General features: G+C 48.7%; 1 protein-coding gene and 1 long non-coding RNA gene across 2 annotated transcripts in view; one reads left to right on the plus strand and one right to left on the minus strand.

The window, feature by feature from the left end:
- The window catches only part of Galnt18 (polypeptide N-acetylgalactosaminyltransferase 18), a 320,423-nt gene extending 295,905 nt beyond the window's left edge, over positions 1 to 24,518 (plus strand). Inside the window, exons 10-11 of the mRNA XM_059268803.1 lie at positions 9,278 to 9,442; positions 24,094 to 24,518. Coding sequence (XP_059124786.1) covers positions 9,278 to 9,442; positions 24,094 to 24,240 — 312 coding nt within the window. The 3' untranslated portion in view covers positions 24,241 to 24,518. The remainder of the gene's footprint in view (positions 1 to 9,277; positions 9,443 to 24,093) is intronic.
- Positions 14,086 to 22,657, minus strand: LOC131915486 (uncharacterized). Its single transcript, XR_009380340.1, has 2 exons — positions 22,436 to 22,657; positions 14,086 to 14,539 (listed from the first exon to the last, which is right to left on the minus strand). It is a non-coding gene; the product is annotated as an uncharacterized LOC131915486 (long non-coding RNA).
- Positions 24,519 to 27,399: the final 2,881 nt, after the last annotated feature.

Below are 27,399 nucleotides of genomic sequence, written 5' to 3' on the forward strand. Positions count from 1 at the left end.
ACCTCCCTCTCCACATTAGCTCAAGTCCCCTTGGCATATATTTTCAGAGTCCCCTGTTCTTTTTCTAAGGTCATGCTTTGAATTTGGCATTTCTATTTTTGCACAGTGTTGTGGGGAGGGAGCTTAACAAAATGGCTGCCCATCAGCCAGGCTCATCATGCCCCAGTAGCACATGACCTCAGAATCTCCACGGCTTACAGTAACAATCGTTTCTCGACCATGCTACATGTTCATTTCTTCTCTGACCTTGTCTCTCTTCTGCAGCCTCTTGCCAAAAGCAGTGGGGAAAACAAAGCTTGCTCTTCATCTACATGTCATCAATCTTCCAAAAGCTGTCTAGAAGCCGTCGACATCTTTATGGTCTCCAGTGATGGCTTCTTCACTGTGGCCCTTTTGGTTCCAGAGTCAGAGTCCCATATTTTAGGGTTTGACCTCAGCCCTCATCCAGGGCCAGTTTCTGTAGGCTGGTGAACTTGGCAGTTTACAGCTGTCAGAGCGTGCTGCTTGTTCGTGCTCCATGGTCAGCATGGGTCAGCCTCATCCGTCTGGGATGCTGCAGGTCTCAGGGCAAAAAGGGAAGAGATAAAATGCCAATCTCCAGGAAGGTGACAGTGCAAGAAGCTGTGGATGTGTAGAAGAGGGGACCTAGTGAGGGTCCCTTAGGCGTGAGAGAGAGGCTGTGAGTCCCACTCTTACTTTTTCTGTGTCCTGATTGTTGTTATCTAGCAATTACAGTCCAGAGCAGTGTGTCTGCCAGATCTTGGCCTTGAACCTCCAAAACTGAACCTGATAAATCTCTCTCTCTCTCTCTCTCTCTCTCTCTCTCTCTCTCTCTCTCTCTCTCTCTCCCTCCCTCCCTCCCTCCCTCTCTCTCTCTCTCTCTCTCCCCTTCCCTCCCTCCCTCCCTCTCCGTCCCTCTCCCCTTCCCCCCACCGGTGCGCGCTTGTGCATGTGCGTGTGTGTGTGTGTGTGTGTGTGTGTGTGTGTGTGTGTGTGTGTATTATTCTATAACATATAAAGAGAGATAGAGGATGGGTGATGGGTCACATTATAGCTCTGAAAACTTATTGAACATGCATGTATCATAGTGATCAAAATTAGACAAGAAGCCACACTTGACATATTTGATGTGAGACACAACATTGGAGGAGAACTGTGAAGGGTACGAGAAGGAGAGGACATTTTGAGTACTCTGACAGTAGTAAGTCTAAGCTAAGGCTCCCAGCCCAGTGACAGTGCTGCAGGCCACTTGGCCACTCTCCTGGGTTCACAGTGGGAGGCTCTCTGTTCAGTCCCAAGTTCAAAGGCACCAGCTCCACTTTCCCCCATGCTGGTTTGCGCACATGCAAGTTCAGTTGTCTTGAGTCTAGACAGACCTGCAGGTGCTTCCCAAGTCACCTGTAGCCCAGTGTTGCTTTTTAGGGCCTTTGGATATGTTCACTGAAAGATCCTAGAAAGTCCTCAGATGTGTTAACAGTAGGCACAGTGTGAGGCCACAGCTCTCTCGTTTACCAGCGTGCTGTCTGCAGTCTTCAAGATGTCTCTCCTCACCTCCTCACCACCCCATAGAATTGTGTTACACACTTCTACGGCTTTGATCTGGGCAAATTACCTCACTCTAGGCTGTACTCAAACCTCATCACTCACTGGCCTCCTTGGGTAGAGTTCATCACCCCAGACCTGGACCATCACAACATTCTAACCAGTCCTGTGCTACAAGTCTGGCCAGGAGACTATTCTAGACATCTTGCTACATGTGGCTAGCAATTCCAGGGAGGAACATGTCTAGTTCCTTTCTGCTTTGGGGGCCTGACATTTTAGAAGAGGGTTACTGAGTTGATTGAGGTCATCCACAATTACAAGCCTCTCTCCATAAGACTCAGGGACTCATGGGGTTAAAGTCATCTATTCATAGGAGAAATGAGTCCCTAGGGGAGGCTCTGGGGTAAAAGCCTGGCCTTACACATGGCTGCCACTTACAGAGGCAGTGCTGGGAGCTGTACATGCCTCTATCCCCCGCATGGATGTGGTGCTGAGGTTAGTGGATGTAAGGGTGTTTTGGAAGTGACTCACCCCCATTCCTGATTTATTGGCAGTGCACTGTGGCCCTGAGGACTGTAATGAACCTCTGTGTCAAGGGATTAATGACCAATAACCAAACCTTTAAATCAGCCCACCCTGTCTGCAGAGGCCTGTGGCTCATCCTTGGGTAAATAGGACAAAAAGCCCATTTCTAATACATTTTCTGGATGTCCCAGCACCTCTCTATAAATTGAGACTGAGTAAAGCAAGCCTCCACATCCTCCCTCCTCCTCGACCCCTGCCATTTCTAGCTCCTTGCCTGTGGCTTGCCTGACATGCTTACAGTCAGACTCAGGGAGCCACAGACATGGTTGTCACATGCCCTCACAGAGACCCTGATCTCTGTCAGAACCTTGTTCTTGCTCTGAAGACACTGTGGCCATACTTAGGAATTTCAGTATTTTAATCTTCAACATACCACCTCCACATTTTGTGTCCATACTTCCCAGAATCTCCTTAAACACAGCTAGTTTATGTGCATCTAGGTTGCACATTAGAATCTTCTGGAATAAGTACCTGTGTTGGCTACTTTTCTTGTTGCTACCAGGTACTAAACAAGAAGAGACCTAAGCACAGGAGAGCTTGTTTTGGCCACAGGTCGAGGAAACACAATTCATCTGGAGCGGAAGGCATGGTAGCAGGTGGGCCGTGATGGCAGGGGTGTGTAGCCTGGACTCTTCACCCCTTATAGCCCGATAACTTAGTCGAACAGGAAACAGGAAGCAGACAAGAAGTAGGGGCTGGACTTTTCAAGGCCTGCCCCCAGTGACCCACTTTCTCTAACAAGCCTCCAACTCCTAACGGTTCCCAGTCCTCCTAAAGCAGCTTCCTGGTTTCACAATCAAACCATGACAGGCCCCATGCCTAGTCTCGCTCGCAAGTCAGTAGCGTATAGTTTTTAACTAAGCATCCCCGATGACTGAGATGTGGAGCAAAGGTGGGGACCCTAAGCTTGATGGCACTGAGATCCTGAGGACCCTCCAGCCTCATATACTACACATACATCTTCTTCCTCTTAGATGGTCAGCGCACTGTTTGGCCCTCCCTTTGGTTACCTCATTTTAACTCTATCGTGTGGGAGGCTCCCTGGTATGTGCCCCACCCCACAGAGAGCTGGCTCCTCAGTCCTGGGTCAGGCTTCAGCAAGTCTCCAGAACATCCCTTCCAGGTGTCCAAAGAAATGACCCTAAGGAGGCTGTCGTACCCTAGTCCCTGCCATGCCAGGACCTGTCAGACATAGTTGTTTGCTCCCCTGTGGTAGTTCTAGAACTACTGTGGGGAGTGTCTCACGGGGTTCTCCCCTTTTCCATTCCCCCCACTCTCCAGCCTTGGGAAGGTGTCCAGCCAAATACCACCACTGCCCTCCACGCCGGAGGCTGCCTCTCTCTGAGAAGCCTCATACTTCAAGGGCACGGATCCATAGAGCAACCGTGTTGCCACGGAAACACTAATGGAGGGGAAATGAAGGTTCCTGTGCCTGTGCCCAGTGACAGGAAGAGATCCGGGTTCCCGTGCCTGTGCCCAGTGACAGGAAGAGATCCGGTTCCCATGCCTGTGCCCAGTGACAGGAAGAGATCCAGTACTTGAGCTGTACCCAGAAAAGTGTATCTTGTGGTGGTCCGAATGAGAAATGTTCCTCATAAGTTCATCATTGGAACATTTGGTCCCAGCTGGTGGCAGTCTGTGGGGACCTTTAAGAGGTGGAGCCTTGCTAGAGGGAGTACATCACTAGGGGAGAGTTTTAAAGGTTTATAACTTTACCCCAACTTCCAGTTCCCTCTCTTGCTTCCTGTGTGAGGATGAAAATGTGACCAGCCAGCTTCCAGCTCCATGCCTTCCCTGCCATTACAGGGACTCTGTCCCTCTGAAGCAGTTAGATTAAATTAACCCTTTCTTCCCCCCCCCCCCCCCCCCCGCTTGCTGTTTGAGCAGAGTGTCTTATCGCAGCAGCAACAAACTGACTAATGCACGTCCCTAAGATGCTTCACCGCAGATCCTGATGTGTGTGGAAGGTTCTAGAACTTCCACAGAGGCTACAACATGAAGTGTGGTGAGGGGGACGAGAGGACTGAAAGATCTGCAGATTGGCCATGTCCAAAAGGATGCAAAGGGGTGGTGGAGACTGGAAATGGAGGTGAAATCTTTTGAGCCAGTGTTTGCAAATTCTGGTTGGTCAGGTAAAAGCTAAGGAAAGTTAGCTGAGCCAGTGTCCTGCTGAGAGATGCCTCCTGCAGGGTCTCACTATGTAGCCCTAACTGGCCCTGAACTCACAAAGGTCCACCTGCCTCTGCCTCCTGAGTGCTCAGACTGCAGGAGGTCAACTCCACACCTGGCTCAGTTGTCAATCCTTTTTTTTTTTTTTAAGTTCTATATAAATTTTTGTTCTAACAAAATATCCTATGACACTGAATTACAAGAAAGAAAAAAATCTGCAAGACAGGTTTGGAGGAGGGGCTCAAACCCCCAACCCCCCACCCCCACCCCCGCCCTAAGGCACCTTTCTGATGCCCAGGACTCCCAGGGGGGAAATAGCTGGTAGCAGTGTCCTGGCTGTGTTGGTGGTGGCTGTGAAGAGAAGCATTTGGAGTGGCCGTGGGGAGCCACATTCTGCTTGCATCAGCCTCACTGCTGGTGGGGTGGGTTGAGTGGAGGTGGAGCCTTAGCTCCAGCTCTGGGCTGCTGAGGAACAGGAGGACCACTAGGGCTTCTGCCTCAGAAGGCAAATGCAGGCCCTGAACTGTTAAGAATGCAGCCTAACTGAGACATCCTCCAAGCAGTGAAAGAGAACAGGCCTACTCAGGACCTTGGTGAACTGTTTCTTAAAACTGCATGTAGCCTCAGTTTCCCTTTCCTCACAGATGGAAGGTAAACGTGAGGGTGGAGATAGACACCTAGCAGAAGCCCTAACATATGGACACAAAAAGAGGATTGTCTTCTGTCTTCTCCCCTCTCCCTTCCCATGCCCCTCCTCTGCCCTGGAGAGTCCTGTCAGTCAGTGACCTTTGACACCTGTGAAGGGTGGATGCTGTGGCCCATTCGCATACCACCAGGATAGGAACTCTGGTATCTATCGGGGTCCACCTGCATCCTGCAGGGCATGGCCTTGTCAGAGGTGAAGGACTCAAGCAAGGCCGTCCTGCTGCTCTGAGGGTTCTTTGCCTAACCTTGATCCTGTGGCCCTGAGGACAGCAATGTGCAGGCAGGACTCTGTGGACTCCACGGCTGTCTTCAGCTCAGCCGTTTATCATTACTCCTGGCCCTGGCCTGGAGAAGGGGACATCCACTATTATGAGACCTAAGACACGGATGTTTGTTCTTGGAGGTGTAGGTGATTTTTCTTCCTCCATCGAGCATCAGAATAAAATGCCAGTCAGGTGTGCAGCCCTGCTGAGCTGTGCAGGGCTGAGTGAAGAAGGGATGAAATCCATCATTGCAGTTGGAGAGGAGCTGAGTGGTCAGGGTATCGTTTCTATGCCACTGGGGGTTTGTAAAACATCCAGACAGGATAACAGCCCACCTCTGCCTCTGACAGTTACTGGCAGGATGCTGCTGTCTCAGCATCCTGTCTTCTATAGATCTTTAATAAGGGGACCCTCCCATCCCCCAGTACTTAGGCTAGGCCCTATGGAGCCTCTAAGGGACCATGCGCAAGCCAGTCTCCTGGCACTCTCTGGTATCTTCCAGCCCACTGAAGGTTGAATGGATGCAGGGAACTAGATGAGGGCTGTGAATCGTCCTGGGTCTGGCTCAGGAGTCAGACTGCAATTTAAATCTTAGCTGCTAGTCACTGATGTATGACTTTGGACACATCATTTAATTCCCCTTAAATAACTTAATTTGCCTCAGTTCTTCATCTGCAAAACGGGAGATAACGATAATATGGGTAGAAATTCAAAATCGGAAATGTTCCATGATCTGAAGCCTTTTGAGTACTCACACAGACAATCCCAAGCCCGACTTCCTATGAGAGGTGACTATGTATAAAACTGTGTTTAGACTACGTGCATAGAGTATGTATGAATCATAAACTTTGTGTTTAGACTTAGGTCCCATCTCTAAAATAATTCTTTATGAATGTATACACATATATTGTAAAAATCTTTTTAAAGATCTGAAATCAGAAATACTTGGTTCTAAGCACTTTGGATACTAGGTACTTAAACCCTGCCCCTGACCCACAGCACCATTAGAATTAAATGAGATAAAGTGTGTGAGCCCCTTCTGCTCCAGCATAGTACCACTACAGATATTTCAGCTTGATGATTAGTAGTCTAAACTAGGGCCTCATGACAATGATACTCCTGATATTTGGAGCCAGGCAGATTAACTTTACTGAGGGGTGCTGTGTACTCCACCCCTGGGTGCCAGGAACCTCTCCTTCTCCAAGTCATAACTAAAAACATTATGTCCAGGCATCCTAAATGACCTCTGATAAGCAAAACTACCCATTAGATCCTATTGGAGCTATATCACTTCTTGCTTCAACCCTTAAAGCTCCTCGTGGCTCTGAAAGCATGGCCATGCTTACTGGGCCTGTGGGCATTGAGCAAGGGGCTTCTTGCACAAAGCCATTCCCCTATTTTATGTGTTCAGGTCATTTATTGATTCAGTGTGCTCCTGGCTGGGCTTCTGAGGTATCCAAGGGAGGACTAGAGAGAGTCTTCCTTGCCAAATCTCTTTCTGTGATCTGAAAACTTCCTGGTTCCACTCATCAAGATACACTTTGTTGTTGGCTTTTTAAATAACAACTGTCTGTCCCTATTATGATCTTCTGAGACTCTGGAGCAATAAACAGCTCTAGTGACAGCTGTAGCAGCTAGTAAGTGCACACACAGCTCTCAAAGCATCTCCCCAGGCACTTCAGAGCATCTAAGTGGATAAAACTGATTCCAGCTATTACCTGGGTGGCCACTTACGTCTGTAGACCCCGCCTTGGAGACAAGAGGCAGACTCTGATGACAGGAGGCAGGAAGGGAGGGAAGTACCTGGTCCCTAGCCATCCTTCTCTTGCAGCTCATGCTTCTGAGCCTCAGTCCTGGCTCCCAAGGTGACCACTGGGAGCTTCCCTGTCCTGAGCTCATTGGGCATTCAACCTAAGGGGCGTAAACAGGTGTCTTACTCTCTGGAGAAAGCACATATGACTGAGGCCATGCACTTTTGCACATTCAGGAAAGGCCTCGGGAGTTGATGACTTTTCATTTCTGGTTCAATGGTGTAAGAGTTGGAGTAAACCAGAGAGGAGCAGAGGTGGGGGTGGGGTAGTTGATGTGTCCTGTCAGTAGACTTGGTGATGTTGCTTCCTGGTGTGTGGCTGGCTTATTCATGACTCTTTTGTTGCTATGACCAAAAGCTTGGCAAGAAACAACTAACTCAAAGAATGAAATTTAGCTATGGCTCACAGTTTGAGGCCACAGCCTGGCATGGCATGGAAGGCATGGCCAGAGAAACATAAAGTACCTGGCACACTGTGCCCACAGTCAGGAAACAGAGAGATGGAAGTTGATACTCAGTTTCTGGTTTCCCTTTTCTCCAGCCCAGGACTCCAGGGTAAGACTCCCTCCTCAGCTGAGTCTTGCTGGGAACTCCCTCACAGACACATCCAGAAGTGTCCCCATGCCACCCCATAGGTAATTCTAAATCCCATCCCATTAATAGAGATGATTGACCATCCTACCCAGTCTCCAGGCTTCTACCACACAAGACCTACAGCTTTCTCACCCCTGTATCCACAGAACTCAACTCGGAGATTGATTTTTTATTTGGATAGATAGATAAATGTGATGCTTAACCGCACAACTACTGAAACTCCTAAATCCTAACTCTGTCAAATTCTTCCTCAACTCCAATGAACTAGGATTCTCAGCAGATCCTCAGATTTCCTGGGTGCAGCCTAGAAACCCAGGCCACAGAATTGGACCTTCTTGGCCTTGTACTAGAAACTCAGCTCTCCACCATGGTCAACTTGGCAAGGCATCCTTGTCTCTTGCATTCTCTTTCCATCTTCATGTTGAGCTGATACCTTTTGCCTCTGCTTAGAACTCTGGTCATTAGAATCCTTCACCTCTGTAATGAGAGCAATCAGTAAGGCTGGTGGTTTTGATGCCTTCATCCCTGGATTTACTAACCTCATAAACTGTAAGAAGCTATTAGAGGATTGATTTGGCCATGATACTTGTCCCTCTGTCTTCACCCCCTTCCTCCTGTCCAGGGTACACTTCAAGAGGCTCCCACCTTCTCTGGCCTCTATTTGGGTCTTGCTAATAGTCATGTTGCTAATGACACAGTGGGAGACCAGAATGGGAGGGAAAAGAGGCATTTTTGTACATCTCAGGCCAAGACTAGTATAAATTTGGGTGCTTAGGTTCCAATGAGCTTCCCTGGTAGATGATACTTCACACATCGTGACACACTCCTTGCTGGAAACAGCACAAAACAAAGTCTTGTGTGGCTTTTCTGAGACAGAACTCTTAGCTGCCAAGGTCTGGCTCTGCGGCTTCATTCCCTCACCCTTCTCCTTTGCTGGAATGTACTGCATCCCTTTCCTTCACTGTAGAAGCCGTAGCTGGGAGTCCTCATTGAATAGGAGGGTGGACCTCAGGTTTCCCCAACATACCCTCAAGGCCAGCCATGCTCCCTCCTTTAGGACAGTGCTTGCTAGGCCCTGCTGTGTACAGTCTTAGTAGAGGTGAATATTCTGACTTTCACATCCCAGCCCCCAACACTAGATGCTCCCCGAAGGCAGGGCCTGGGCCTTCATGCTCTGTGTCTCATGGCCAAGTGCGGTATCTGGTACAAAATATTTATGAGGGAAGTCAGCGAGTCTGCACATAATGGATCCAAGAGGTACTTTCAAAGCTGTGGGTGGTAAAATCAATTGAAAAGGTTATGGCCAATGTTTTTCAATGCAAGAATAGAATAGAAAATATCAGAGTGTGCTGTGCAGTGAGGGCAAGTTTCATTTCTTAAAAGTTTTGTCTCCTTAATACACGTGGACCAGATGCTCTCCTGGTTCACAAATTGGAAGGGTTTCTGGCTGTCCACGGTCCTAGTTGTACATCTGAAAGTTACTGGATGTAACAATCTGGGGTCTTCCCTTACCAAGAACTGTTTGCCAGTTGTCCGGTGACAATGGCCACTTAACCTCCATCTCTCTGGCCACTGTCCTTTGACCTTTTCCCCCTTCTCTTCCCCCTAGAATGTGTACTACACAAGCAGCCAGCAGATCCACGTGGGCGTCCTCAGCCCCACGGTCGATGATGACGACAACCGCTGTCTGGTGGACGTCAACGGCCGGCCCCGGCTCATCGAGTGCAGCTATGCCAAGGCCAAGAGGATGAAGCTGCACTGGCAGTTCTCTCAGGTAGCAGTCACTGGAGGGACGAGGCTCCTCCTTGGGGCACTGTCCGGACGCTTTGTGAGGAGCAATCCCCACACGAGTGACCGTGGAGCTTCCCTTCCTCGGTCTCCATCAGTCTGGAGGCCTGTGTTTAACTTTGTACCGTTCCTCGGCTGCTGTGTCTCTCATGAAATAGAATCCCAGGATTCGAACACCCAGTTTTGAATGCACTCTGCCTCTGCCCCAAGAGCTTCCCACCAGAGGGACTCTACTGTTAGGATCAGTTTCAGCCTGTGGTTGGGGAGGGACACTGGCCTTCTAGGTGGTAAGGTGGCTGATTCTTCCAGGAGGTGAGGGAGCCCCACATGGCCCTAGAACTCCAGAGTGCCTGGGGACCTGAACAGAATCAGGGGAGGCCAGGAGGGACTGTCACACTCAGGAGACTAAGTAGCAGAAGCCCATCATTCAAACCTCCCAGACAGTTGCTTCTGCCACGAGGAAGGAGGATTCTGGCAGGGCAAGACAAGGAACTTGGATCTAATCACTGTCCCCTGCATGGGGGTGGAGGATGCTGGTGGGGTTGGGGGATGTATCACACTCTGTGGGCACAAGACATCTTTGCCCTGTGGTCTGGGTACAAGAATCAGGGGTCTTTGAGAGAGCCATCCTTGTCTTAAGTGAGTGGTGGAGGTCAATACTAAACAGCAAGTTCAAGTCAAGGTCATAAACTTGGGGGCTAAAGATTGAAATGAGAGCCTGAACCAGGAAAGCAGATGGAAAGGAAGTTTACAGGGAACCAAGGGAGTTCATCACAGGCAGGTAGAGGGTGGCCGAGCTGGGCCTGTAAAGTATGCCGGGTTCAATGGAAAGAAATAAGGGACAAAAGACTTTGTTAACTCCCACCAAGGTGCCTTACCAACCATTGTGCATCATTTCCGGTAGGAATAACACACCATGCCAATTACTACTCATAAAACACCCCAAATTCCTTTTTATACTTGTAATCATGGCATTGCTTTGGAAGTGGCCCCCTTGAAGACCAGGGTTGGGACTGGGGTGTGAGACTGGGATTTGTTTCTTCCTACTTCATCTCCTGTTGAAGCCCTAGGTTCCCCAGTTATGCCCTGTTGCTGTACCTGGCAAGACACTTGTCCCTGTCCCTTGCTAGATATCTGTCTCAGAGGGACACAGAATGGAGCTTCCCTCCTTCAGGTTCACAGGCAGAAGACACTCAATGGTGTGGCTATGGAAGGCATTTGAGGTCTGGGTGTGTGTAGAAAATATGACTACGATTTCTTTTCTCAGGTCAGGAGCAAAGCAAGCTCATAGGCTGAGGGACAAGGGGTGAGGGAGATAGACCCTGGGCCTGGGGAAGTGGGTGGGGCTGACTTTGCTAGGATGAAAACAGATTTATGCCTGAGACTTCGGGGCCTTTGACGGTTACACCACAGTCTATGGAAGTCACTCACTACTGCATTCAGCTAGGCCTCCTGGGGCCCTAGGTTCAGCTCAGAATGATTCAGGAAGTTAGGGAACTGGGGTGGAACAGGGCTGGTGGCTTTTCAGAAGACAGGGTACTAGAACATTGCAACTGCTCCCTTTGATAGAGGGAACAGCATGAGTCAGAAGGTGAACCATCAAACCTACACTGAGTCACAGCACTCAGATGAGTGTGGTCTGATCCTGGAGGGCATAGTTGGGAGTTGCCAGAGCAGACACTAGAAGGGACACTGGACCTCAGCATTGATGAGGATGGGAGGCTATACAGCCCCAGGGTACAGTTAGGTCTAGGCTTTCCAAGCCCCCTCTGGTGGAGATTAGGGAGCTGGGTTAGAAGTTTCAAGAAAGGAAAAGAGACAGGATGAAGAGTTAGCAGGAGGCTGACATGAAGTTTGAAAGTTAGATAGTCTAACTATGCCTCTCTGCCATGACCTTGCGGGCCCTCAGGATCCTGGCCTGCCTCAAGATCACTACCAGGCAGCATCTGCGACTGACTCAAGGGTCTCAGACTTTGGATGTTGAACTAGTTTACGAGTGTGGCTGACTCCTGAGATGGGCGAGCATGTGCCTCACCTCCCTGAAAGCATGAAGACAGCTGCTTCTGGACTGTCTTGCCATAACCTACAGGAAGTCACAGGCCAGAAGGGTGTCCTGGGCCCTGGGGTCTTGCATTACCCAAATGTAACTATTCCTGTTTCACTGAATCTCCCAGCTCCCTTTTTAGGCTTTGATACTGCAGAAACCTCTAGAAATAGTAGGGAGACAGCTCTGTCTGTCAGTCTGTCTTTGAGCCTTGGCCTCAAGACAAAACCATCTCACAGTGAGGTCCTTCCTTCCTCCATTTCAGAACATAGTCTCAAACAGGCATCCCCATAGGAATCCTACCTGAATGGACTCATTGACTAGCCAAGCAGACAGTGCTGCTGTGGAGCATGCTGGGGGCCAGGCAGTTTTCAGCCACTTTAGCATATGTCTAATTAAAACTCCCCAGGTGCTCTGGCAACCACATCTTTGATCTCTCTACCAAAGGGAACTGTTTGGAAGTAATATCTTTCAATTCCTAGTTTGCAAACCCAGAACAGCCACTTCCCATTTACTATTCAATAATGACTAGATGTGCAATTTTTGCTTGATGTAAAATGATCGATATTTATCAGGAGACCTGGAATCCATCCATCCACTGCTCATTGATGAGGAGATCACTGCTCACAGGGCCAAAGGCATCCTGGAGCCTCTTAAATGATTAAAGTCTTGTACTTGAGCTTTGGAGAAAGCTCAGTCAGTAAAATGCTTGCCTCACAAGCACAAAGACCCGAGTTCAATACTCAGTATCCACATAAACAAACAAACAAACAAACAAACAAACAAAGGAATATGGCTGTGCGGGCTTGTAATCCCAGAGCTGGCAGCAGGCTCGGTGAGAGACCCTGTCTTGTGACTGCCGCACAGGCACACACACACAGTCTTGTACTTGGGCTAATTTTCTTGTAACACATTTTAATCTTTGCAAATTATGCAGTGACCTGACCAACTAGAATGTTCTGCTGCAGAAGCCGAGATGGAAAGAGATTTCTCTGGGTGCATCTGGAATCTCTTTTCTGGTTTCAAAGTCTGCATTATTTATTCTCCTGAGGATCATGCTTAAACTTCACAGACATGCCGAATTAATTTAAAAATAATTCAGTGGGATTCTCTTAGGTTCTACACAAAAAAGGCATTTGCATATCTCTGTTCCATCTCATACCTTGGTTTTCTGTTTAACAAATAGTTTGTGCCCCCTCTAACCTCTGCAAGCCCTCCTGAATTTCCAATGCTTCTGGCTGCACTGAGACACTGTTAGACACTGATATTCTGAAACCACATTTGATGAAAACATCTCCTGGCAACGCTGATGTACAGGGCTCTGATGAGCAATTTTCTGATGATGAACATTCTTTCTTTCAGTCGTTCATCAAACATTTATTGAGCACAGGGTTTGGCAGGGGGGATGCGGACGTGAATCAGACATGGCTTCTGCCCTCACGGAGCTCGGAGACATGTAAACACACAACAAACAGACTGATGAGTGCAAAACCAGAGGGCTGTGCAGTGCTCTGGGAGCCCAGGGTGACTGGCTCCGTGTGCAGAACTCAAGGATGTGTGCAGTGTGTTTGACCTGACTCTTGAAAGCTGGCACAGACGGTTCCTAGAGACGGGGAGGGAAAGGAGCACCCCAAACAGAAGTTCTGCCTGGGCCGAGGCATAGCAAAACCGAGCATCCTTTCTAGCATCCTGTCTACTGTGTGGTGTGGGTGGAGTGTGATGGGACAGGTGGGAGGGGGAAGTTGTTAAAGCCACACCCAACTTTAGACTTCACCTCAAATCAAAGGGACACTCTAAGGAAGCTCTTGAGCTGTGTTGGTCAATTTCCATTACTATGACAAGAAGAGATTGTCGAATACACAGTTCTAGTCAGCTCTTCTGACCGCCTCCTGAAGGATGGTGTCACCATGGCTAGAGATGGGAGCTCACAATAAAACACAGCTCAGGCTCTCTTTGTTAACAGCATGCTTTCACAATAACTAACACAAAGGTTCCACAGAGGGCAAGCCCTCGGTGACCTAAGGACCTCCCAATAGGCCTTACCACCGCAACACCACCATGCCAAAGACACAGACATCAACACGAGGAAGACAAACCTTGTCTAAACCATAGCAGTATCCCTGGTGAGATCTGGAGATATCCACAGCAGCTGAGTGGGATACCCACGGCAGCTGGGTGGGATACCCACGGCAGCTGGGTGGGATGCCCACAGCAGCTGGGTGGAGTAGAGGAGGAGAGGCTGGAGGCTGGGAAGTGAGGTAGGAAGGGGCTGTCCTATTATCCCCAGGATAGGTGAGAGGATTTGGTAGCCGCAGAGACAGCAGTTGGGGAGGACGTTGAGAGGCATGGCAATGCTCTGTTGGTCACAGTGGTGGATTAGTGATAATGGCTGGGTGGGGCTGGGATGGTATTAGTAACCCATGATAACCTATAGCTCTGGACTTAGAGTTAGTAATGTGATAAGACTCACTCCCTCAAACAAATTTCTCTCAAAAGGGAAATGGTAGGTTGGTAGGTATTAGTTGCTTTCTATTAGTTTTCTAACTCCTGTCTGCCCCCATTAAAGAAATCCCCAAACTCTCTCCTGGTATTATAAATATCTATTAATTAAGTATACAACCTTCAATCTCCTGGAAGTTCCCTTCAGCCTAGGATTTAGAGGACATTCTAAAAGTCCAGTATAGCATTAATGGAAGAGGCATTTCGGTCAGTGATCTTTGGACCAGGAAACGGAAGCAGCATATGCTCTGTCACTAGAAGGACATCAGTAGAGCAAAGAATCCCTGGCCATCTCTGTGGCTTTCAATAGTTAATTCAGTGCTAGAGTCACCTCTACAAGATCTTCCTGGGGGACCCTGAGAAGGCTGCTGGGACGTGTCCTCTCGGTCCAGCTTCCCCACAGCCCTCCTGTGCACCTGAATGGTAGTAGAAGGGATGAGTGTGCTGAAGACCAGAAAGATGGCAAGAGGCTTTGAGCTCCTCATTCTGGAATCTCAAGGACTGGCAAGTGTGGGAAGGTGCCGCTTGTCCCATGGAGCCCTGCAGAAGATCAGAGAGGGAAAAATCAAAAGTCAGGGTCAGAGTTCTCCACGAGGTTGGTGGATCACCAAGGGGCCAGGCGTGGGGATCCACAGAAGTTGAACTGGGTGGATTTTACACCTTCCCAGCCCCAAAACTCTACAAGTCTAAGCTACTGAAGTTAGACTGCAGAGCTCCAGGGGGTGGGGGTGGGGGTTGTGCCATCTACAAGACTACTGGGCCAGCCCAAAGACAAAACATCACAAATTAAGAATAGGTCAAACTTAAATGAGGGTCTTCATGACACTTTGTGGGACCCCTTCCCCATCATTCCACCCTGTGACACTGTTCATGTGTCCAGTAGCGTGGATAACAGGACTGTGTCCCACGCTTTAGGCAGCTCTACCAGAGAACAGAAACCTTGGGACAGAGTAGACACTGTCCTGGTTTGCTTCTCTACTGCTGTGATAAACACCATGACCAAAAGCAACTTGGGGAGGAAAGAGTTTATTACACATCCCTATCACAGGCCATCACTGAGGGAAGTCAGGGCAGGAATTCAAGCGGAAACCTGGAGGAAGGAGCTGAAGCAGAGACCATGGAGAATGCTGATTACTCCTGGCTTGCTCCTCACGGCTTGTTCAGCCTGCTTTCTTATACAAACCATGGCCACCTGCCTACTGGTAGCACCACCCACAGTGGACTGCCCCCTCCATATCAATCATTAATCAAGAAAATGCCCCATAGACTTGCCTACAGGCCAAGCTGATGGGAGCAATTTCTTAATTGAGATTACCTCTCCCCAGATATGCCTTGGTTTGTATCAAATTGACAAAATTCAACCAGCACAGACATACAGTGTGCTGTTGATCAAATGAAGGGGCCCTTTAAAATAAATGTATGACTCTTAGAGGCCTCCTGATTCCCAGATCTTGAGCTAGATGTATGTCCAAAGACAAGCAAAACCCTACCTTCATTGACCATATTTACTATTGTTAGAAGCACGCAAACCACGTTTTCTCTATGTGGGTATGTGCATGTGTGTTCATGTGCATTCCTTCCTATAACCATATTTTTGAGGAGGTAGAAGAAATCTTTTTTACTAAACAAATGTTCATACTGCATGGAGCAGAGTACAAATTGGTGTGAATATGTTTTGAAAGGGGAGATTTTGTCTCAGTTTCTCTAGCTTGCCCTTTATACTAGCTACCTCCAACTATCAGTTCTTTGGTAGAAGTATTGAGTCCAGGGTCACATGGAGGAAGTCCCACATCCCAGCCCTGGACTCACTGCATTCTTGGAGGAACTGTCAATGAGAAGAACAAAGGTGTCTGTTGGTGCCAGGAAAGTGGGATAATGCCCCAGGGGATCACAGAGCCCAGCGCCCAGCTCACATGCCAAGGGACAGTTGTTTTTGACTGCTGGGATCTAATATGATAACCTAATATGAAATTATCCTGCTGCAAAACCTATTTGCAGGCGAATTTCCCCAGAAGGCCTTCTAACCTTGCCTGTGAATTCCTCCACTCAAAGGAGGAGGAGCCTTTGACTTTGCCCAGCTCCGTCCCCAAGCGCTGTCAGCACATCCAGCCTTGAGAACCTTTTGTGCCGAAAAGAAAGGGCTATAATCGGGTGTTTCATTATGGCTCTGGGAGAAAGCAGCTTTTCATTTCCAGGTCATAAGAAAGGGTGCGCGTGGGGCTGTCCAGTTTCAAGGGACTGACGACGCTTTGTTTAGACCCTGTTTTCTTAGTTATTTTTAAAATTAGAGCAATCAGCATTTTCCTCTTCCTTCTCTTCCTGCAGAGACCAGGGACAGGAGCAGATGTGATTGCTCAGCTCCCCAGAACTGCATGGGATTTTTAAATGTATCAAAAATTTATATAGTGTTTATAACATACCAGGCACTAGGCTAACCTTTTATAAATACTTCTTTGAAACCATGGTGGGGCTAGGAGGCATTTTCTAATATTATCCCCATTTCAGAGATGAGGAAGCTGAGGCACAAACAAGTTAAGTAATAGTGAGTCCTAGGAATGCTGTCTCAAGAGTCCACACTGTAAATTTCCACACCAGGATGGCTCTGTTGTTGTCCAGAATACCAGTTAGTAGGAATCTGAGGTGGGATTTCCTTGCTGAGTCAGATATATGTGAACTGGCCAGACTACAACTACCTTGGCCAACTCTCCAGACACCTGTGTTTTTGGACTCCTCTCTACCTATCCTTGATTACTTGGTGTTGCAAATATCTATCCTCAGCCAGCCTCCCTACAGCTAATCCCAAGCAAAAATCTCACTTAGGCTTAGGTGAGTCTCCTTGAAGTAAGAAAACATCGAAGTGGATATTGAACACAGTAAGTGTTGAATATTCATACTACACAAAGACCGCTTTACTCTACAAAACACCTAAGCTTGGGGTTTCTGTAACTAGGCCTAATGTCCTGCCCAAGCTTTAAAGTATCTGATTATCAATCATTGAGTACTTAACCTGGAAACTTTGCAGCTTGCTGAGCTTAAAGCCCAAGACCCACAGGAATGCTTGCCCTTGGAAAGTTCATTAGCAAGGAAGGTGGAATGGGAACTCTGAGGTAAGCAAAGGAGTCAGCGAATCCAGGATCTAGGATCCCGTACACAGTTGGCCTTAGACATATCCCCAGTACAAGGAAGACCAGCCCAGACATCCCAGAGGCTCTTGCCCAGGGACACAGGCCAGGCTTTTCCTAAAAGAGGGTCACAAGTGCTGTTGATCTTGGAAGCTGGCCCCGGACCAGCACTGTCATTAAGATGGCACTTGGGACTGAAAGAGACACATTGTCAGGCTATGTCTGAGACCTACTGATTCGGAAAGCAGGGTAGTGGTTGAGTTTCCCAGGCACTCTGGTGACTCTGCTCTCCAGTGGACCATCCCTGGGCTTCAAGCCTGGTCCCACCACTTGCTAACCATGAGCCTGAACCAGCTCCTGAACCTCTTGGTCTCAGTCTCTAGTTTTATGAAATGAAAAATCTTCATTTCTATGCCTCAGGGCTGCAGTGAGGAAGACACCTCAGCATGCACCTCCTGGGTAGGGGAGGGCTAGTCTGGGGCTATCTGACCCATACCTAGCCATCATCTAATATCCTTTTGGGGAAACTGAGGCAGAGAGGTTCTTGGCTGTATCATGCATGACCTGAGATCTGTGGCTGAGGGTTTCACGGATAGTGACTTCTACATGTCCCAGTGTATCCATAGTCCTCTGTGCTAAGATCTCAAGTGGCCCAGAATGGTAGATGAGATGATAGGCAGAAGCCCTGAATGGCTCAGCTATTTCCCAGGTCACATGATCACTCCCTGGGTCACATGACTAGGGCCTGCGGAAAAAGTCATTTCTTACTTGCTTCTGTTTGGGCCCTTTGCCGGAAGGAAGAACAAGACAGTGCCTGGGACTGGCTCTAGGAACTGTTATTAGTATTCTTTATCCTATACATTCAACTTCCGCTTTTTTAATGGCTGCTTCCATATTTAATTAGGTTTTCATTCCAATTAAGCCCTCTGTGTGCTGCAGCTTCTCTCCTGCCAGGTTTAATTGCCCTTATTTAAATTCTTTAATTAAAAGTATTGTGTGTTTCTAGATCCCGTAGTTGTAAGCATTACACAAATAATTTTGATGACCAGACTAGTAAACCAACAAGCAGGGCCCTCCATGGAGAGAGGGATGCTCAGATCTCAGCATCCAGCTCCAGCTCCAGAGCCAAGTGACAGGTCCAGAGCTGCAGGCCGAGCCCTAGGACTTAGGACAAGAGTTGGCTAACACATGTCTCAGCATCCTTCCTTCCCAAAACACTTAGCCCAGCCCAGCACCCAGAGTGGCCTGCTTGGCATGTGGATCAGACCTAGCAAACATTAGCTCTGCCTTGCAGCTAAAAGCCAGAATTCAGTGGCTCTACCCTCACTCCTTGGGCCTCGTCACCTCCCCTTTACCAATGCTTCCTCTGCCTCTGCACAAATGTACCCCAAGAGTTTCCTGAGCCTCGCCCTAAGCCCATCACTGTTTTTGGAGCTTCTCATTAGGTCCTAAACCTGCCCCTGGACAGCCATCTCTCTTCCTCCATGTGTCTGCTTGGGTCTCACCTTTAATAGAGGGTCTCCCTGACCAACTGATAAGCATCCCCTGCTTCCCAGCATGCCTGAGCCTCCTCCTGAGCTCCATGATCTGGGGCATAGCCTCATTACCTCCTCTTCTTGCTAGAATTTGCTGCCAACTCTCCCTTCTAGAGCACAGTTGCCACAAGAACAAAAACCTTCTTTTTTCCAGTCATGAATATATTGAAGCAGCTGAGAAATGTGCATGGCACCTGACAGATGTTCATTGACTGTGGCTGGAAGGATGCATGAATCGTGTCCCTTCAGAGAACCCTCAAAGGGAACAGACCAAACCTGCTTTAGTTCACAGAGACATCTTCCTCTACCCCAGCACTGGGTACCACCCATACTTCAGTCTACCCACTACCTAGGAGATAGGCATACGGTGGGGTAAGTGGTAGACTTCTTAGTGGAGAACAGGGAATGGGGAAGATTCGCTGGGGTCCCAGCTGGGTTCCACATGGAGTCTTGGAAAAGTCTCCCAGGCTCTCAGAACCTCAGTCTCCAATTCTATAAAATGAGGGCTCCTGATGCCTCCCACTCTGGACAGTGTTGTAGGAAATTCATGAGACTGGGCAGGGAACACACCAGGCAAGGTGCCAGGAAAATGGCAAATAATGTTAGTTCCAGTGCAGAACGCACAGGTCAAGACACAGACAGGAAGAATGCCAGGCTGCTTCCCAGTGCGAGCAAACTATGAATAGAAGAAATCAAGGTTCCTCTGCAAGGCTGGTGAGTGGCAGGAAAATGCCCAGCATTTGTCCCATGAGAACGGTGATGTTCTGAGGAGGAGGGCAGTGCCAAGGCTAGTTCTACCACCAATGAGGGCCTGGCTGTACTCTCCATTCCCAAAATGTGGTTCCTGGGAGCATTTGGGGCTGCTTGCATTGTTCACTTTTCTAGAAGCTCTTTCTGCTGAGGAGAGAGCTCTTGGCCTCATATACAGCCTTCCCAGGAAGGAGTTGATAGTGTCACTCAAGTGGAGTCCCTTCTACCCACCCCATTCCTGCTCTTGGACTTGAAGCATTTCTTCCACACCCTCCTGGAAGGCCGCACTAGCTGTTTCTACCCCATAATCACACACTTCCTGTCTTTGGGGTGCATGGGTTTTGGTGGGGCAGAGCCTGGGAAATGTCAGCCTTGCATCTCTGAAGGAAACTCTTCTACTCCTTCTTCACTCCCTTGCCTTGGGAAAGTGCCCAAGGAAGGCCTTAGTGGCAGGAGTGGCTGTCAGGAAAGGAGGGGCTGCAGTCTCTCTTCCACAAGGTTTCCAAGCTCAAGGGTCTGGGAGATGTGAAGCAGCCAGCCTCGCTGTTGGTTGGCACGGCCTGCTTTTGGCCCCGGAGATGTGCTGAGCAGCCAGAATCTACAGCATAATGGATAGAGCTTGGTCCAGCTTCATTTCTATGACCCCTCCCCCAGGCTGATGCCCTGAACAGCCCCTTGTGTGTATGTGCTGTCTTCCAGCTTGCAGAGAAACAAGTATTCCATTAGCCCTTCTGCTCATCCTCTCCAGAGTCACCCCTTAGCCCTATTGACAAGAAAAATAAAAGGGAGAAGAGGGAACCTTGCCCAAGTCCCCGCAGCTGACAAGCAGAATTGAGAAGCTCTGAGATCAGCACTCTCCCCTCTCTGCCTCAGACTGAAATCAGGCAGACCATGGACTTAAAGAGCTGGGCTGGTCCTGACTTATTGCCTGAGCTTTATCCCCACCTCCAGGAGCAAGACAGACAGCCTGTCTGGTGAGGGTGGTGAAGAGACCAGGACAGGCTGACCACAATACCACTTCAGAACTGTGAACCATGCTCAGCCTAGGCATAGGGCTACAGAGATGCTCAGGTTCAGGGAGCCCCAAGACTTATGTGGATGCTATGGGAATTGGGGCTGGCAGTGATAGATGAGGTGGCCTTGCTTGGAGCAAGTGTTATTGGATGCTTCTGGGTCCCCAAAGTCCAACCTTTGAAGGACAGGCTGGTGACTTAAGGAAGACCACAAGTTCTGAGAGGACAGTTTGAAGTGTCCTCTATGGCTATCCTGGTATGGTGCAGGAACAAGGTGTGACCACAAAAGTGCTGATTCTGAGCCATGTCTAAGAAGCCTATTCAGTGTGAGGTAGCCTTGACCTCATTCTGAGCAACACAAGTTACTGGGGCTTAGCCAAAGAGAGCCAGAGTGAAAAACTAATGCAAGGCTGTTGCACAAGACACTGGGAAAGTGGAGTGTGGAAAATCATGGAAGTGGGGCATAAATGGGAAAAGGCAGGAGAGAGGAGGCTCTGAGGGGAAATGGTTGTGTCTCCAGTGGATGCTCTGAACAGGAGCTTAGTTCATGGGAAGAGGACACTCAGAAAGGTAGCTGTGGGAAAAGGCTCTTGCTGGGGAAGGGATATTCTTCCTCCCTGGAGGTGCCAGGCAGAGTGGAAAGGCCTATGGCCCTATGGCTGAATACAGAGGCTGCAAGTAACAGTCTGCAAGTATCCTGTAACATGGGGGTTCTGGAGGCCAATCCTTCCTCTGGCCTCAGAGCCCGCACCTGTGATACCAGGGGAGCATGATCCCCTTCCTCCTCTTGCTTCTGCTCTTTCTCTGCAGTAAGTGAGAGTTCTCCCCAGAGGAGGGCCTGAGCATGTAGAGTGCAGTGGATGGGGGGATGCTACTCACATCGATGCTTCTAACATGGATTGTGTGATCTGCCGGGCCGTCACCTACACAATAAGAAGGATGAGTCCCATACCCCTCCTGGACACTGGCACACCCACACTCTGCACCCTCTACCTCCAACTTCCCTGCCTCCTTTTCCTGCTCCATGAAGTATTTTCTAGATGGAGCTAAAATTTTTAATATTTGTTTCTTTTTATGTTGTGGTGAATAAGTGTTTTGCCTGCATTTATGTATGTGTAATACATTTACGTATGTATGTGCTTGTAGGGGCCAGAGAGGGCATCTGATCCTTGAAGCTGGAGTTACAGAGGTTGTGAGCTTCCGTGTAGGTGCTGGGAATCAAACCCAGGTCCTCTGGAAGATTAGCCAGTACTCTTAACTGCTGAGCCATCTCTCCAACCACTTAACATTTTTTCTAATTGAAAACTAACACAGAAAAAAACATACAAAACACAAAATACAAAAAGCAAACTAACACCCAGGTAACTGACATCTAGATCAGGAAACAGCATGGCTCCACATCCCAGAATGCCCCTTTACCTCCTGCTGTCTTTACACTCTTTATTGGTTCCTACCGTCTGACTTTAAATCTGTTTTACTCACCCCAGTGGGAAGCTTATCAAACAGAATTATATGTATTCTTTCACCTGGCTTCTTTAGCTCAGCATTGTGCTTGTGAGATTTAGTTTAGTTTTCATTACCATATAGTATTCCATTATATAAACAGACTCTGAGTTATTTATCCAGTCTGTTCTTGATGATGTTCGGGCTTTTCCCAGCTTAGAGCATTTGCATTATGTTTCAGAAAGCCTTTAAGTACATGTCTTTCATGCACACATTCCAATTTGATGTCAGCCTAGATGTGGAATTGTTAGGTCACCTGGGACACATATTCAACTATAATAGATACAAGCTGTAGCCAGAAGTTTCTCCGATCCTGCCCGGCCCTACAGTCAAGTCAGGATGAATCTCTCCCACCCACATCCCACAGCTGCTTGGTCCCAAGTAAACACACAGAGGCTTATATTATTTACAAACTGTATGGTCTATGGGTCAGACTTCTTCTTAGCTAGCTCTTATAACTTAACTCAACCCATTTCTATTAATCTATATATTGCCATGTGGCCGTGGCATTACCAGTCTGCTGGCATCTTGTTGCTCCTTAGGCAGCCAGCTGGCATCTCCCCTTACTCTCCTTTCTTCTTTCACTATCTCTCTTGGATTTTCCCCACCTGGCTCCATCCTGCCCTGCCATAGGCCAGTGCAGCTTTATTTATTAGTCAATGGGAGTAACACATATTTACAGCATACAGAAAGACATCCCACAGCAACAAACTGTTTCCTAGGTATACCTGAGAAATATATCTTTATGTTCTCTGGAGAGGTCAGCAGTTGGTTGCCATGGGGATGGTTGTGACCACCTTGGAATGAGCTCCTTACTAGCCATCTGTCCCTCACACAGTGAACTTTCTGACGTAAGCTGGAGAAGGTACAGGATGAAGACCACCATGCCAGCTGGGTTCCTGGAGGAGGTGGCTGGAAGCCTGGAGAAGTGGAAAGGAACTGGGCTTTGAGATGTGACTGTGGCTTAAGCTGCCACAGAACTCAAGAGAAGAGGCCTAGGCACTGAGATAATGAACATAGGCCAGAAACCTGGAAAGAGTTGGGGTATGGAACTGGAGAGCTCAGAGATGAGGCTAGAGAGAGAAGCAGCCCTAAGCCGTGAAGTCCTTTGCAGTGGGGTGTTTTCGAGGCTGACCATGCATGTCAACACGGTCACTGTGCTGTCCAGATGAAAGATGACAGAGGTCCAAACCAGGCAAGCACAGTGGCAGAGGGGTTTGGGACAGTCACGAGGCACTTGGTACCTGACTGGATGGTGATGAGCAGGATGATTGTGTGAAACTGCTTGAGTTTCCCCAACAAGCACCTGCTTACAGCCAAGATGAGGACCACAGGAGGAGCGGGTTCTTGTGCTAGGCAAGTCTAGCAGATACTCAGTGCCTACTCTTGGGATCATCATCATTCAGGCAGCTACTTAAAATTCAAGTCCAGCTGAGCACAACCAAGATGATGACAGATCCTCAGACATCCCAGGCTCACAGCAGGCCTGCAGCCAGTGGTCTGGGGGGGGGGCGGTAGTCTGGGGGCGGTAGTCCCGGGGGGGGGGCCCACCCCCTCAGGATCTCGCCTGAGCTGCCGTATAGATGCTTTTGGGAAAACACTCCCTTCGGGGGCTTTTGGACATAAACTGAGTATTTGTGCCTGCAAAACCTTCCAGAACATCAGTTATATGGGAGATCCATGTATGCTCAGGACCTGAGAGCCTACTGGCCAAATAGACAATAACCAAGATCTTAAGTTTCTGAGCCCAGCACTAACAACTTTCATCTGTGGGAAGGCCTTAGGAACAAGAAGCCCCCAGTTTGGGGGATGCTCAGATGCAGGGGGATCATGGAGAGGTCCACAAAACGAGGCTTCTCAGAGCAGGGGCCAGCCCTCTGACTTGGAACTAGCTCTAGGATCAAGGCCGTGTGCCACAGCCCAAAATGGTAGACAGAAGTTGGTGGAGGGTATTTCTGCCCCTATGAAGAACTAGGGCCCTATAGGGAAACTGAGGCATGCATCCGTTCCTTGGGAGAAGATCAGTACCCAGGAGCTGAGGGAACCTACAGTCATGGGAATGCTGGTTCCCAAGCCATCTCGATTGCCCTAGCTACTCCCCAAGCATGGGACTCCTTGGGTCGGCCTGGTTACCCCTGTGCCCTCTGACGCTTTTTCTGTCCGGCTCCTAGGGAGGCTCCATCCAGAACCGCAAGTCCAAGCGCTGCCTGGAGCTGCAAGAAAACAGTGACATGGAGTTTGGTTTTCAGCTGGTGCTGCAAAAGTGCTCGGGACAACACTGGACTATCACCAATGTCCTGAGGAGCCTGGGGTCCTGACCCTCCGGTGACACCACCGGCCACTGCCTTGCTACTGTGTAGCATCAGCTGTAACATCGCCTGCTGTCACGTGGGGTTGTCTGGCGTCTGAGAGGGGGGCCAGGTGGGTGGCCTCCCCCACAAAAGAGCTTTTTATTTCCTACTCAATTTTCATGGAGTTTATAGATAGATGCAGAGAGGTGGGTGAGGGTATAATATCCTGAACTATTTTACAATTGTAAATATGGGGCAAATGGAAACTATTTATAACTGGCAATAAAATACGATTGATTAAGAAAGGTCTTCGTAGTCATTTTGGTGCCCTGGAGTGAGCCGTGCCTGGCTCCTCTGGAGTTGGAGTCTGGTAGCTGAACATATGTCCTCAGCTGCTCTTTCTCTTCACATTATTGATAAAGACAACTTTAAAACTGTGCAGACTACGGGGGCTTGTGGTGCCAGCTTGCTGTATGAGGCCCAACTCAGAGGAGGGCACTGGGCCCTCAGGCTGCATCCCTGTTCCCTCCATGTGAGCTGGTGCTCAGTGCAGAGTCCTCCTCAGAAGATGTCACCTGAGTCCTAAGTGTCATCTGCTGACAGATGTTTGTCTATACCACCCTCTCCTGAAGTCACCAAGTCACCTCCTTCACCTCTCTGAGCTGTCTACTGTCCCTCATCCGTGACACTTTCTTACCTGTGTTCAGTTGCAGATGCCTGTTTGCTCTTCCCTTGCATTAGGAGGCAATGGCTGTAACACAGTGCCATATGCTGGAGTAGCTTAACAGAAAAACAGCACACCACTGTTCTGGAGCCTGGGAGTCCAAAATGAAAGTTAAGAGGTAATGTGCTCTGTGCCTCTCTCACAGATTCTGGAGGCTCAAGTATTTCTTGGCAAGTAGACGTCCTTCTCTCTGCCTTCATGTAATCTACCTTGTACATGTCTGTCTCTTGTGCCATTAGGATGCCAGGCTTCTATTGACGGAGAGGAAGCAATTTAAGTTTTAAATCTGATGAACTCTATACTACTGAATAAGGTCAGGTTCTATGGTGCTGGGGACATGCTCTTAACCAGTCTCAGAGCACAATGCTATCCATAATTCATGGCTCACTTAATCAAGGCTCCATGTCAGTCTGCTCGACTCAGCCTTGGAGACCAACAGCCCCTAGAATGGAGTCTCTTCCTTGGAATCTGTTTCTGAAGTCCTGTTCCCTCCAATAACATCCTTCAAGTTGTTCTTGCCTCAGTCTGAAGAGCCCTGCCTCTGCTTGAGGACTCCTGTTTTTAGGTTCAAGGGACCTCTACCTTAACACCACTTCAATTCTCCAGTCCTAAGGATCAGCCCTTTCAGGATGAGGTTAGCCACACTCACCCCACCTTCACCTTTTACCTGGGCCCTCTTTCCCAGAGGCCCCCAGTCTAAGTAGTGACCTATTTAGGACCAGTAGTTTGTAGAAAACTTGACTAGGAAAACCCTGTCCTGAGAAATGCCAGAGTGTGGATGAGAGGTCTGCTCTTGTGCCAGCTTTTGCTCCCCAGAACCCAATCCAGCTCAGGAGTCACTTAGAAGGGCCCTTAGGACTTTCCCAGGCCATTGTCACAGGCTCTCCTGGAAGTGTACACTTAGCTCCCCAAAGAGTCCCCTTGGCTCTAGCAAGTCAATGAGAGGACATTTGCCAAGCTGGCTATACCTGCTGGTCACACCTGCTGGTCATCACCAAGGAGGTCCAAACATGGAACTAGGTTTCCCCAAGAAGAGGCTCTTATGGGACTGTGGGCACCACCTCTTCCATGCTTCTGAAGTTCTGGCTCCCACATTCTCTTCCCCATACTCATTTCTCTAACCTAGTCAACACCGTGCTTATTCCAACTGGTACCCATCTCTAGCTGCTCCAATCCATCCTTCAAGATCCAACCTCTGCCCTAGCCTCATCCTGCCTGTTTCCATCTATACCACGGTCAAGAAGCGGAGAGAAGCTGGGTGTGGTAGAGCATGCCTTTAATCTCAGCACTCACGAGGCTGATGCAGGTGAATTTTTATGCATTGGGGGCCAGCCTGGTCTACATAGTGAGTTCTAAACCAGCTAAGGCTGCACGGTAACGCTGTCCCAAACACAAACATCAACAACAAAAATAAAGCAGAGAGGGATAAAGGCTGGTGCTCAATCCTCTTCCTCCTTTTTATTTAGTCCTGGACCCCAGCCCATGAGACGATGTAGGCCCATGTTCAGGGTGGATCTTCCCATCTCACTTATACCTTTCTAGAATCTCTCTCACAGACACCCAGAGGTATGTTTCTGTGGTGATTCTAAACCTCATTAAGTAGACAGTCAAGATTACTGTTAAAGAGCAGACTTTGAGCCAGACAGCCTAGGTTCAAGTTCCAGTCCTGATCCTTATTAGCTGGGTGACCTTCACAACTGCCTGACTGCTCTGTGCATCTTCTCAAGGACACAGGGAAACTAGGGCCCCAGAGATAGCTCAGTTGGCAAGGTGCTTTGCCACACAGGCAGGAGAACCTAAATTTGATTCCCATAATCTAAGTAAAAAGCCAGTTGTGGTGGAGAGCCCTTGTTATTCCAGTGCTTGTGGGGCTGAGAGGAGGAGGGGGTGTAGGGCAGAGCAGGGGGATCCCTCAGGCTCTTTGGCCAGCCAGCCTGGCTAGCTTGGCCAGCCCTGGTATCTCAATGAGAGACCCTGGCTTACAAAACAAGGTAGACAGCTAATAAGGAACAACACCCTAAACTGACCTCCATAACACTTGCCTGAGCATGCACACATGCACACACACACACACACACACACACACACACACACACACACACACACAGAGGCACTAGTATAATATCTTTTGTAGTTTAGTGATGAAACTTAAATAAACATGTGAAATTCATAGACCTGTGGTGGATCTATAGGAAGTGTTAGAAAGTTCTGGCTGTTATTATTTGACCCATTGACATCCTGATACTCAAGTTACTGTCACCAATGTCTACCAATACCCAATACTCAGTTACTGTCACCAATAGCTATTCCAATGTCAGTATTTATGCCGAGCTACACCTACAGTTCACCAAGCTGTCAACATCTGTATCTACAGTCCCCAGAAAACACTATCTGTACCACTCACTCAGAAGCACCTGCCACTACTTCCATAGGCAGCCCCTCAAAAGTCACACATCCTTGCC

Source organism: Peromyscus eremicus, chromosome 1 (genome assembly GCF_949786415.1).
Source record: "Peromyscus eremicus chromosome 1, PerEre_H2_v1, whole genome shotgun sequence".
Taxonomy (NCBI): Eukaryota; Metazoa; Chordata; class Mammalia; order Rodentia; family Cricetidae; genus Peromyscus; species Peromyscus eremicus.